This window comes from Hylobates moloch, unplaced genomic scaffold, assembly GCF_009828535.3.
Source record: "Hylobates moloch isolate HMO894 unplaced genomic scaffold, HMol_V3 SCAFFOLD_1, whole genome shotgun sequence".
Lineage (NCBI taxonomy): Eukaryota > Metazoa > Chordata > Mammalia > Primates > Hylobatidae > Hylobates > Hylobates moloch.
The window spans coordinates 232,981,865-232,994,909 of record NW_026652276.1 but is presented as its reverse complement, the minus strand read 5'-3'; the positions used below and the strand labels follow the sequence as shown (position 1 = coordinate 232,994,909).

The 13,045-nt window shown below is 44.0% G+C and overlaps 1 protein-coding gene across 1 annotated transcript in view; it reads left to right on the top strand.

Moving 5' to 3' along the window:
* Nucleotides 1-12,644, top strand: part of XRCC2 (X-ray repair cross complementing 2) — a 32,119-nt gene extending 19,475 nt beyond the window's left edge. The window contains exon 3 of the mRNA XM_032753594.2: nucleotides 11,404-12,644. Coding sequence (XP_032609485.1) covers nucleotides 11,404-12,125 — 722 coding nt within the window. The 3' untranslated portion in view covers nucleotides 12,126-12,644. The remainder of the gene's footprint in view (nucleotides 1-11,403) is intronic.
* Nucleotides 12,645-13,045: the final 401 nt, after the last annotated feature.

The following is a 13,045-nucleotide window of genomic DNA, read 5'->3' as shown; positions in this document are numbered from 1 at the left end:
GATTTGCCTTTTCTGGACATTTCATATAATTGGAATCATGTAATATGTGATCTTCTGTGACTGGCCTCTTTTACTTTGAATAATTTGCACTGAATTGTGTAATTCAGTGTCACCATATCATAACAGGTATCAGTAGTTCATTTTTTGTTAAATATTTCATTGCATGAGTGTACATGTTGCTTATCCATTTGTTAGCTGATGGACATTTGGGTTGTTTCCATTTGCTGGCTGTTATGCATAATGCTGCTGTGGTTATCTGTGTACATGTTTTTCTGTGGATAGATGTTTTCAGTTCTATCGGGTAATACCTAGGATAGGCATTGCTAGGTCATATGGCAATTCCACATTTAACCTTTTGAGAAACTGCCAGACCGTTTTCCAAAGGAGCTTCACATTTTACTTGCACCATCATTGCATTGCCAGCAATTCCCATATTCTGGGAATGTGGTTCCAATTCCCATATTCTGGGAATAATTGTTATTGTCTGTCTTTTTGATAATAGCCATCCTAGTCAGTATGAAGTGTTACCTCTTTGTGGTTTTTGATTTACATTGTCCTCACGGCCAGTGATTTTGGGTATCTTTGCACAGGCTTATTGGCAAATTGTATATCTTTGAAGAAACGTCAGATCCTTTGCTCATTTAAAAAATCAGGTTATAGCCGAGCGCGGTGGCTCACACCTGTAACCCCAGCACTTTGGGAGGCTTAGGCAGGCAGATCACGAGGTCAGGAGTTCGAGACCAGCCTGGCCAATATGGTGAAACCCCCATCTCTACTAAAAATGAAGTATCCAACTGTTATTGTTGAATTGTCTGTTTCTCTCCTGAGTTTTATCATTTTTTGCTTTTGTATTTTGGGGCTTCATGTATTGTTAAGCACATATAACTTTTTATTTTGTCTTATTGCTGGCTGACCCATTTATCATTATAAAATGTTCTTCGTCACCTCACATCCATTAGGAAGGCTACTATCAAAAAAAATGGGAAACAGCAAGTGTTAGTAAGGATGTGGAGAAATTGTAACCCTTTTGCACTGTTGGTAAGATTGTAAAACGGTGCAACCATTATGGAAAACAGTATGGAGGTTCCTCAAACAATTAAAAATAGAGCTACCATATGATCCCATAATCTCACTTCTGGGTATTCATCCAAAAGAATTGAAAGCGGGATCTTGGAGAAATATTTGCACACTCTTGTTTATAGCAGCACTATTCACAATAGCTAAGAGGTAAAACCAACCTAAATGTACATCAGTGTACTTATAACGAATCCCTGGGGGGAAAAGTATCCATCAATGGTTGAGTGGTATATACAAAATGTGATATATACATGCAGTTGATATTATTCAGCCTTACAAAGGAAGGGAATTCTGTCACGTGCTACAACATGGATGAACCTTGAGGACATTGTGCTAAATGAAATAGGCCAGACACAACAAGACAAACTGCTTGATTCCACTTATATGCAGTTTCTAAGGTAGTTAAATTCACAGAAAAGAAAGTAAAATGGTAGTTACCAGGAGCTGGGGAGGCGGGGGAAGGGAGTCATTGTTTAATGGGTGCAAAATGTGAGTTTTGCAAGATGGAAAAGTTGTGGACTTCTGCTGCATTACTTCGTAGCAATGTCAATGTACTTCACACTGCTGAGCTGTATGCTTAAAAATGGTTAAAGTAGGGGCCAGGCACGGTGGCTCATGCCTGTAATCCCAGCACTTTGGGAGGCCAAGGTAGGTGGATCACCTGAGGTCTGGAGTTGGAGACCAGCCTGGCCAACATGGTAAAACCCTGTCTCTACTAAAAATGGAAAAAATTAGCCAGGCGTGGTGGCGGGCGCCTGTAGTCCCAGCTACTCGGGAGGCTGAGGCAGGAGAATGGCATGAACCCAGGAGGGATTCACTGAGCTTGCTGTGAGCCAAGATTGTGCCACTGCACTCCAGCCTGGGCGACAGAGTGAGACTCTGCCTCAAAAAAAAAAAAAAGAAAAAGAAAAATTACCCAGGTATGGTGGCTCATGCCTGTAATCCCAGCTACTCGAGAGGTCAAGATAGGAGAATCACTTGAACCTGGGAGGTGGAAGTTGCAATGAGCCAAGATTGCGCCACTTCACTCCGGCCTGGGTGACAAAGCAAGACTCCGTCTCAAAAAGAAAAAGAAAAAAAAAAAACCAAAGACAAGAAGGTTATGATTGCATTTTGCTGTCTGTTTTTTATATATGTCTTATGTCTTTTCTGTTTCTCCTTTACTGTTTTCTTTTGTGTTAAATATTTTCTAATGTACCATTTTAATTCCCTTGTCATTATTTTCACTATATTTTTCTGAATTATTTTCTAGTGATTGCCCTGGGATTACAAGTAATATCGTAATTTCTAACAATCTAGTTGGATTAATACAAACTTAATTTCCATATTTTGTAAAAAGCTTTGTTTACTGTATAGGTATTCCCTACATCTTTATACATTGTATGGTCATCAGCACACTTAATATTATTACTGAATTAAAGTAATTAAAATGATCCCTTAAGAATACTTTCTGGCGAGGTGCAGTGGCTCACACCTGTAATCCAGCACTTTGGGAGGCTGAGGTCTGTGGATCACCTGAGGTCAGAAGTTCAAGGCCAGCCTGGCCAACATGGTGAAACCTCATCTCTACAAAAATTAGCCGGGCATGATGGTGGATGCCTGTAATCCCAGCTACTCCGGAGGCTGAGACAGGAGAATTGCTTGAACCTGGGAGGCAGAGGTTGCAGTGAGCCGAGATCGCACCACTGTACTCCAGCCTGGGCAACAGGGCAAGACTGTCGCAAAAACAACTTCCTTCTTAAATCAGATAGATGAAAAAACAGTTACAAATATAAAAACATGTTTATACTTTTTTTTTTTTTTTTTAAGACAGAGTCTCACTCTGTCGCCCAGGATGGAGTGAAGTGGTATGATCTCGGCTCACTGCAACCTCCACCTCCTGGGTTCAAGCGATTCTCCTGCCTCAGCCTCCCTAGTACCTGGGACTATAGATGTGTGCCACCACATCTGGCTAATTTTTTATTTTTAGTAGAGATGGGGTTTCACCATGTCGGCCAGACTGCTCTCGAACTCCTGACCTCAGGTGATTCGCCCACCTTGGCCTCCCAAAGTGTTGGGATTACAGAGGTGAGCCACCATACCAGGCCTGTACTGTCTTTTATATTTACCTAGATAGTTACATTTCCCTGTGCTCTTTATTTTCTCATTTGGATTTCAGGTACTATGTCCTTTCATTCAGCCTGAAGGACTCCCTTTAGTATTTTTTGTACAGCAGATTTGCTAACCAAAATTCTCCATAATAAAACACAAATTTTGATCAAACATGTAAGACAAAAAGAATGGTCTTTGTACTCTCTCTATAGGGAAGGATATTATTAAGGTGAGCCTTATGAAACTGACAATATGTTAAAATGGGTTTGTGGAACAACTTCTACATTAGAATATTATATTATAGAAACACTGAAAAACACCATCATGTTTAGTAACTAACAAAAAAGTTTACTGAAAACTCCTGAAGACCCTATAGCTGTAAAACTAGTTGGATGAGTACTCCATTGGAACAATAGCAGATAGAAGACTGGGATTATAAAGATTATTTATCAACAATAGAAGCTTATCAGAGCTTGTTACAGAAAAGCTTAAGTTGAAGTAGTAAGATTTAGGGGTTATAGAGTCTCGATGCCATTGTAAACTTTTTTTTTGAGACAGAGTCTTGCTCTGTCATCTGTATTTTTAGTAGAGATGGGGTTTCACCATGTTGGCCAGGCTGGTCTCGAACACCCAACCTCAGGGAATTCACCCACCTTGGCCTCCCAAAATGCTGGGATTACAGGTGTGAGCCACTGCACCCATCTGAACATTTTTTAAAATTTAATTTAAATTCTAGGATACATGTGTAGAACGTGAAGGTTTGTTACACAGATAAACGCATGCCATGGTGGTTGGCTGCACCTATCAACCCATCACCTAGGTTACTTGTCCTATTTGTCCTGATGCGCTCCCTCCCCTCATACCTTCAGCAGACTCCGGTGTGTGTTGTCCCCCTCCCTGTGTCCATGTGTTCTCATCCAAACATTTATTTTTATTTTTGTTTTGTTTTGAGACAGAGTCTCACTCTGTCACCCAGGCTGGAGTGCAGCTCGATCTCGGCTCACTGCAACCTCAGCTTCCCAAATAGCTGGAATTACAGGCGGATGCTACCAGGCCCAGCAAATTTTTTGCATTTTTAGTAGAGACAGGGTTTCAACATGTTGGCCAGGCTGGTCTTGAACTCCTGACCTCAAGTGATCCACCCGTGTTAGCCTCCCAAAGTGCTGAGATTACAGGCATGAGCCATTGTGCCCAGTGCCAAACTTTTCTTTTTGAGACAAGGTCTCACTCTTGTTGCCCAGGCTGGAGTGCAGTGGCGCCATGATGGCTCGCTGCAGCCTCGACCAACCCCTGGGCTCAGGTGATCCTCACACCTCTGCCTCCTGAATAGCTGGGACTACAGATGTGTGCCACCACACCCAACTACTTTTTGTGTATTTTGTAGAGATGGAGTTTTGCCATGTTGCCCAGGATGGTCTTGAACTCCTGGGCTCAAGCCATCTGCCCACCTCAGCCTCCCACAGTGCTGGGATTATGGGCGTGAACCACCACGCCCAACCTGTAAACATATTTTTAATGCTTTTTTGGATAGGAGTTATTCAGTACCATGTACCAATACATTACTTCTTTACTTCTATAATGATTATAATCTTCAAATTCAACATATTTGTTATATAGTTGGTAGGCTGGTACCAAGACGATAGATTTTTTGGCTTTTCCTTATTTTGAAGGATCTTTAGATTCATAACTCTTTCTGACAATCTGTTACCCAAACTCCTTACAGCATTCTATTTGTAAGAGTAACTGTCAAGGCCAAATCATCCAGATTTTCTGATTTAGTTTAATATCTTCAAGTGCCAAACCTTAGGGATTTTTTTTACTGCGAGTTGTCACGTTCCATAATTTGGCCGGACAAGGATGCTGTAGCAGCCACAGAAACATATGAGACGGTGACTTCAAGTACATTGAAAAGGATGATGTCCCTTCTGTAGGACATAATATTTGATTACAGGTTTTGATCTTGAGGATCAAACAGTAAATGTTAAGAAAATCAGTAAAACTGATTTCAGTTCATCATTAAACATATTTGTGAGGAATTTAGTTCAAGGACCTTAATGATAATTCATGTGTCTCTTGCAAGTTTGCAGTGTCTTCCCGGTTGTTATAAAAGCCTTTTGTAGATCTGCTTTGCTATTAATGTGTAAAAGAAGAAGAGTATCTCTTAGGCAGGGATTTAACCTTCAACTTCTTTGCCTCAGTTTCACTCGTTGGGAATCCACTCTGTCCTTGCTGTTACTCTAGAAGCAATGAATGCCTAGGCTAGTGCTGTTGTCTGCTGTCTTCTGAGTATCTCAGTTTTAAAAGTTTGGTTCACAAAATAAGATGTTAAATATGCTTTTGCGGACTACATAATTAATGCTCCAAGGTCACTATTTTGGACAAACTCAGTGATCTTTTCCCTGCCGCTTTTCATTGTCATGACTTTTCTGCTGCATTTATCATTTAGTACTGTTTCATTTTCTTGAAACATTCTCTTTTGCCCAGTAATGTTTTTCTTCCTGGTTTTCCTATTAAATTTCTGTTTTAGCTGTCTTCTAATGCCTCTTCTAACTGTGGATATATCTCAAAAATTTAGTTTTGGCCTTAATTTTAGGTCCATAATACCCACCCATCAAAGAGATTTTTGTTTTTTCTCTGTTATTTCTGTGTGGATTACTCCCAGACTGCTATAACCAGCCCCTTATTACCATCTTGAATCTTTTTTTTTTTTTTTTTTTTTGAGATGGAGTTTCACTCTTGTTGCCCAGGCTGGAGTGCAATGGCGCGATCTCAGCTCACTGCAACCTCTGCCCCCCAGGTTCAAGCAATTCTCCTGCCTCAGATTCCCAAGTAGCTGGGATTACAGGCACATGCCACCATGCCCAGCTAATTTTTATATTTTTAGTAGAAGCAGGGTTTCGTCATGTTGGCCAGGCTGGTCTTGAACTCCTGACCTCAGGTGATCCACCTGCCTCAGCCTCCCAAAGTACTGGGATTACAGGTGTGAGCCATCGTGCCTGGCTTACCATCTTGAATCTTAAATTTTAGTGGCTGTAGGACATTTTCATTTTGTGACACCTAGAGATACATTTTTAAAAACCCATACCATTTTGAAAGCTACATTTTTGCTGGAATACTCAATGTGAATTATGTGAATTAAAAATTTCTACTTTGGGCTGGGTGTGGTGGTGCATGCCTGTAATTCTAGCACTTTGGGAGGCTGAGGTGGGTGGATCACTTGAACCCAGGAGTTTGAGACCAGCCTGGGCAACTCAGCAAGACTCCGTCTCTACAAAAAAATACAAAAATTAGCCAGGAGTGGTGGCACACACCTGTGGTCCCAGCTACTCAGGAGGCTGAGGTGGGAGGATGGCTTGAGCCTGGGAGGTGGAGGTTGCAGTGAGCTGAGGTCACGCCGCTACACTCTTGCCTGGACGACAGAATAAGACCCTGTCTCAAAAAAAGTCTACTTTATGTCTATATTTGATTTGTGCAGGTACTTCCAAGCCTATCTTTGAGAAGAACTTTTAAATCACTACATTAGGTTTACCTGCTGTATTAGTCCATTTTCATGCTGCTGATAAAGACATACCCAAGACTGGGCAATTTACAAAAGAAAGAGGTTTAATTGGACTTACAGTTCCATGTGGCTGGGGAAGCCTCACAATCATGGCAGAAGGCAAGGAGGAACAAGTCCCATCCTACATGGATGGCAGCAAGCAAAGAGAGCTTGTACAGGAAAATTCTCCCTTATAATAAGCGTCAGATCCCATGAGACTTACTATCACAAGAACAGCACAGGAAAGACCCACCCCCATGATTCAGTTACCCCTACTGGGTCCCTCCCACAATACGTGGGAATTCAAATGAGATTTGGGTGGGGACACAGCCTAACCATATCACCTGCAGGACTGAGGCCCTCACCATGCTAAGTGTGAGCACCCAGTGGTCTCTGGGCAGCAGGCCCCACACCTGGCAGTTTGCTCCTCTTGCTTGGCTCCTATGTTGGTCCCTGTGTCAACCCTGGTCTAGGACCTTCTTACCTGCTGAACTCTGCCACCAAAGCCACACACCCCACCTGTTGCTCCCTACCAGACCTGCTTCCGTTTAAAATGCCAGTTTCACAATTGGCTTTTAGGCCCTTAACCCTCACAACCCAAGACTTATATTTTTATTCTTTAGATGTCTCTCAAGAGGATCTTGAGAAGAAGGTAACTGATGAAGCACATTCAGAAGATCCTGGGTTTTGTGCTGGGGACAGAATACTCAAGTCCCAACCTTAGATAAGCTAGCAGGAAATGTAATCAAGTAAATAGTGATTATATAGTGTGATCTGTGCGATGATGGGAGATGATAGAGTTTGCTTTCCCTACCTCAGTGTTATTAGGAGCAAACAGGACATGTCTGAAGCAGCCTCTTTAAGGCATGCAGTACTCTAGAAAGGTGAGTAGCTGTGGGTCACCCTCTCTGGCTGCCTCTCTGGGAGCAGGAGAGGGAGGATTTGCTGTGGTCTGCTTCTTGGTTTCCCCATCTGCGCTTCTTCATGGTCCCTCGTTCTCTATCATGTAGGGCAGTAAAAGACGCTTGGCAAGAGTGGCGGGTTCAGCATAGCTCCTCAGTAGCATAGTAAGAGAGGGCACACTGAACATCTGGGTAGAATACAGGTTTAGTTGCTATGTTAACTTTTAATTAGATGGACAATTGTTAATATGAAAATAGTTTTACTCCTTGAGCCTGGAATCTTTTTTTTCTTTTCTTTTTAGAGACAGGGTCTCCCTCTGTTGTCTGGGCTAGAGTGCAGTGGCATGATCACAGCTCACTGTAGCCTCAACCTCACAGGCTCCCACTTCACCCTGGGTAGCCGAGACTGGGACTATAGGCACATGCCACCACGCCCAGCTGTTTCTTTTTTTAAATTTTTTGTAGAGGCAGGGTCTCCCTATGTTGCCCAGGCTCGTCATGAACTCCTGGGCTCAAGTGATCCTCCCACTTCAGCTTCCAAAGTGCTGGATTACAGACATGAGCCACTGTGCCCAGCCATGTGTAGAATTCTTAAATACAAGAGAAGTCTATGAGAACTGATAACATACTATGCTATAAGAAAGCCGAAGCCAGGCATGGTGGCTCATGCCTGTAATCCCAGCACTTTGGGAGGCTGAGGCAAGCAGACCACTTGAGCCCAGGAGTTCAAGACCAGCCTGGGCAACATGGTGGAATCCAGTCTGTACAAGAAATACAAAAATTAGCCAGGCATGATGACACATGCCTGTAGTCCCAACTACTTGAGAGGCTGAGGTGGAATCACTTTTTAAAGTTCTTTTTTTTTTTTTTTTGAGATGGAGTCTTGCCCTGTCGCCCAGGCTGGAGTGCAGTGGTGTGATCTCGGCTCACTGCAACCTCCGCCTCCCGGGTTCATGTCATTCTCCTGCCTCAGCCTCCCGAGCAGCTGGGACTACAGGTGCCCACCACCATGCCCAGCTACTTTTTTGTATTTTTAGTAGAGATGGGGTTTCACTGTGTTAGCCAGGATGGTCTCAATCTCCTGACCTTGCGGTCCACCCGCCTCGGCCTCCCAGAGTGCTGGGATTACAGGCGTGAGCCACCGCGCCCAGCCTAAAGTTCTTCTTAAGGTAAATTTAGAATTGCAAGTTGTATGTAAGATTATGGTGGAAATTTGGTGCAGTCTTGGCTCACTGCAGCCTCTACCTCCTGGGTTCAACTGATTCTCCAACCTCAGCCTCCCAATTAGCTGGGACTACTGATGCACACCACCATGGGTGGCTTTTTTTTTTAATTGTAGAGTCGGGGTCTCACTATCTATATTGACCAGGCTGATATCGAACTCTTGGGCTCAAGTGATCCTCCTGCCGTGACCTCCCAAAGTGCTGGGAGTTACAGGCATGAGCTACTGTACCCAGCCTAGATTTCTTATACATTATTTGTGAATACTCCAATATACAATGGTTTGTTGATAATAATAAGAAAGGCCAGGTGCGGTGGTTCACACCTGTAATCCCAGCACTTTGGGAGGCCGAGGTGGGTGGATCACCTGAGGTCAGGAGTTCGAGACCAGCCTGGCCAACATGGCAAAACCGCATATCTACCAAAAATACAAAAATTCGCTGGGCGTGGTAGCGCACCCCTGTAATCCCAGCTACTCGGGAGGCTGAGGCAGGAGAATTGCTTGAACCCAGGAGGCGAAAGTTGCAGTAAGCCAAGATTGCACCACTGCACTCCAGCCTAGGCAACAGAACAAGACTCCATCTCAAAAAAAATTAAATAAGAAGAAGAAATAAAGTAATTGAATTCTTTGTTTTTGTTTTTGTTTTTTGAGATGGAGTTTCGCTCGTCACCCAGGCTGGAGTGCAATGGCGTGATCTCGGCTCACTGCAACCTCTGTCTCCCGGGTTCAAGTGATTCTCCTGCTTCAGCCTCCCAAGTAGCTGAGATTACAGGTGCCCGCCACCATGCCCAGCTAATTTTTTGTATTTTTAGTAGGGTTTCACTATGTTGGCCAGGCTGGTCTTGAATTCCTGACCTCAGGTGATCCTCCCACCTCTGCCTCCCAAAGTGCTGGGATTATAGGCGTGAGCCACTGCACCCAGCCCTTGAATCCTTATTTAGACCATCATTTGATTGGGGCTAATAATCAGTATTTTAACATAGTGTTTCCAATCAGGTAGTTCAGTTGTAAATTAATAATGACAAGCAAGAATTGAATGCCACTGTGAGTGCATTTTGAAAAGCTCTGGAAGCAAGGCAACTTCCCCAGTGTCGTTTGATTTAACTTGTGCTGTCCTCAGTGAGTTATTTGAGCCTAGATAGGAGAGTTGGAGTCTTTAATGTTCAGAGTAGTTGACTTTGATTTTTAATGCTAGGAAAATAATTTCTAGTGCGGCTGGACATGGTTTCCAGAGATAATTCAAATAGCAAAGAAGAACTGAAGGCAGTTTGGGAACGTGTAAGGTTGTTTTCAGTTGAAGGATGCTGTTGGCATTTAGGGCCTGAGAGCCATGGGCTCTTGCCTCAATAATGTGTGAAACCACAAAATCCAGAATTGTTCCCCCCATAACATCAATAACACTGAGAAACCTAATTAGGGAGTGCTTCTACCTGCATGTCACAGAAGTCCAACTTAGTGACTTGCCCAGGTGGGGGCTTGTTTTCCTCACATCCTGAGTGGCACAGAGGCAGGCTGTGCGTGGCTGGTGGGGGCTCCGTATGCCCAGCAACACACCCGGCTAATTTTTTGTATTTTGTAGAGAGGTTTCACCGTTTAGCCCAGATGGTCTCGATCTCTGACCTCGTGATCCGCCCCCCTCTTACAGGCTTGAGCCACCGCGCCCGGCGAGGGTGGGCTTTCATCCCCACTGCTTCCAGATGGCTGCTCCACCCCCGCAGGAGGGCGTGGCAGGGCAGAAGGGGTCCCTGGATAGGAAAGAATCATCAACAGAGAGCAGCCTGCATCTCACTGGTGACAGCTGTGTTACCTGGTAACCTTTCTTTTCAAAGGAGACTATGAAAAATAGTTTTAAAGTGGACACATTTCCCTCCCCATCAAATTAGGTTTTATACTTTAGGAAGAGGGGAAGAATGGATATAGTGTAATCAACTACCAGAAAGGGTGTGTACTGTAGTCATCAGATTTTGGAAAGGCCCTAGATCTGTGGCTCTTTATTTTTGAATCTCGCAAATTGAAGTGGGAATGCACGTGAGCCTGGCCCGAGGAGAGTCCCCTAGCCTCTTCCAACCTTCCCACCGGGCTCTAATTTCCTTGTTTATTGTATTTGCTTGTACAGCCTCATTTTGGCAAAAGTGAATTTATTTATTTTATTTTATTTTTTTTTTGAGGCGGAGTCTCGCTCTGTCGCCCAGGCTGGAGTGCAGTGGCGCAATCTCGGCTCACTGCAAGCTCTGCCTCCCAGGTTCACACCATTCTCCTGCCTCGGCCTCTCCGAGTAGCTGGGACTACAGGCGCCCGCCACCACGCCCGGCTAATTTTTTTGTATTTTTAGTAGAGACGGAGTTTCACCGTGGTCTCGATCTCCTGACCTCGTGATCCGCCCGCCTCGGCCTCCCAAAGTGCTGGGATTACAAGCGTGAGCCACCGCGCCCGGCTCATTTTGGCAAAAGTGAATTTAGATTTTCTTTCACATTCCAGTAAATGTCTTTTTAAACTTTTTTGCATACTTTGCATTTTGTACCCTACCCTTGAGCTCTACTGCATTTTGACTGAGATTTTTAAATTTTACACAGGTGACATTCTTGAATTTCATGGCCCAGAAGGAACAGGAAAAACAGAAATGCTTTATCACCTAACAGCACGATGTATACTTCCCAAATCAGAAGGTGGCCTGGAAGTAGAAGTCTTATTTATTGATACAGATTACCACTTTGATATGCTCCGGCTAGTTACAATTCTTGAGCACAGACTATCCCAAAGCTCTGAAGAAATAATCAAATACTGCCTGGGAAGACTTTTTTTGGTGTACTGCAGTAGTAGCACCCACTTACTTCTTACACTTTACTCACTAGAAAGTATGTTTTGTAGTCACCCGTCTCTCTGCCTTTTGATTTTGGATAGCCTGTCCGCTTTTTACTGGATAGACCGTGTCAATGGAGGAGAAAGTGTGAACTTACAGGAGTCTACTCTGAGGAAATGTTCTCAGTGCTTAGAGAAGCTTGTAAATGACTATCGCCTGGTTCTTTTTGCAACGACACAAACTATAATGCAGAAAGCCTCGAACTCATCAGAAGAACCTTCTCATGCCTCTCGACGACTGTGTGATGTGGACATAGACTACAGACCCTATCTCTGTAAGGCATGGCAGCAACTGGTGAAGCACAGGATGTTTTTCTCCAAACAAGATGATTCTCAAAGCAGCAACCAATTTTCATTAGTTTCACGTTGTTTAAAAAGTAACAGTTTAAAAAAACATTTTTTTATTATTGGAGAAAGTGGGGTTGAATTTTGTTGATATATATCATAAAATAGTCTTTTGCAGGGTACTATGCAAGCCTTAAAATTTTTCTTTCTTAAGACAGAGTCTTGCTTTGTCTGCCAGGCTGGAGTGCAGTGGCACAATCATGGCTCACTGCAGCCTTGAACTCCTGGCCTCAAGGGATCCTCCTATGTGTGCCTCCTAGAGTGCAGGGATTACAGGGGTGAGACACTGCTCGTGGCCAAAGGTTTTCTTTTTTTTTTGGAGACAGAGTCTCACTCTGTCTCCCAGGCTGTTGGAGTGCAGTGGCACGATCTCAGCTCACTGCAGCCTCCACCTTCTGCGTTCAAGTGATTCTCCTGCCTCAGCCTCCCAAGTAGCTGGGATTACAGGCACCCACCACCACACCTGGCTCATTTTTGTATTTTTAGTAGAGACGGGGTTTCACCATGTTAGCCAGGCTGGTCTCGAACTCCTGACCTCAAGTGATCCACCCGCCTTGGCCTCCCAAAGTGCTGGGATTACAGGCCCGTGCCCAGCCCTGAAGTTTTAAACTCTAGGGGAATTAACAGTATTTCTTTACAGAATGGATTTGTTAAACTAGCACAGTAAAAGTAAAGACTATTCTGTTTTGCCGGGCGCGGTGGCTCACGCCTGTAATCCCAGCGCTTTGGGAGGCCGAGGTGGGTGGATCACGAGTTCAGGAGATTGAGACTATCTTGGCTAACAAGGTGAAACCCCGTCTCTACTAAAAATACAAAAAATTAGCCGGGCGCGGTGGCAGGTGCCTGTAGTCCCAGCTACTCAGGAGGCTGAGGCAGGAGAATGGCGTGAACCCAGGAGGCGGAGCTTGCAGTGAGCCCAGATAGCGCCACTGCAGTCCAGCCTGGGTGAAAGAGCGAGACTCCGTCTGAAAAAAAAAAAAAAAAAACAAAACTATTCTGTTTCTGGGCTGT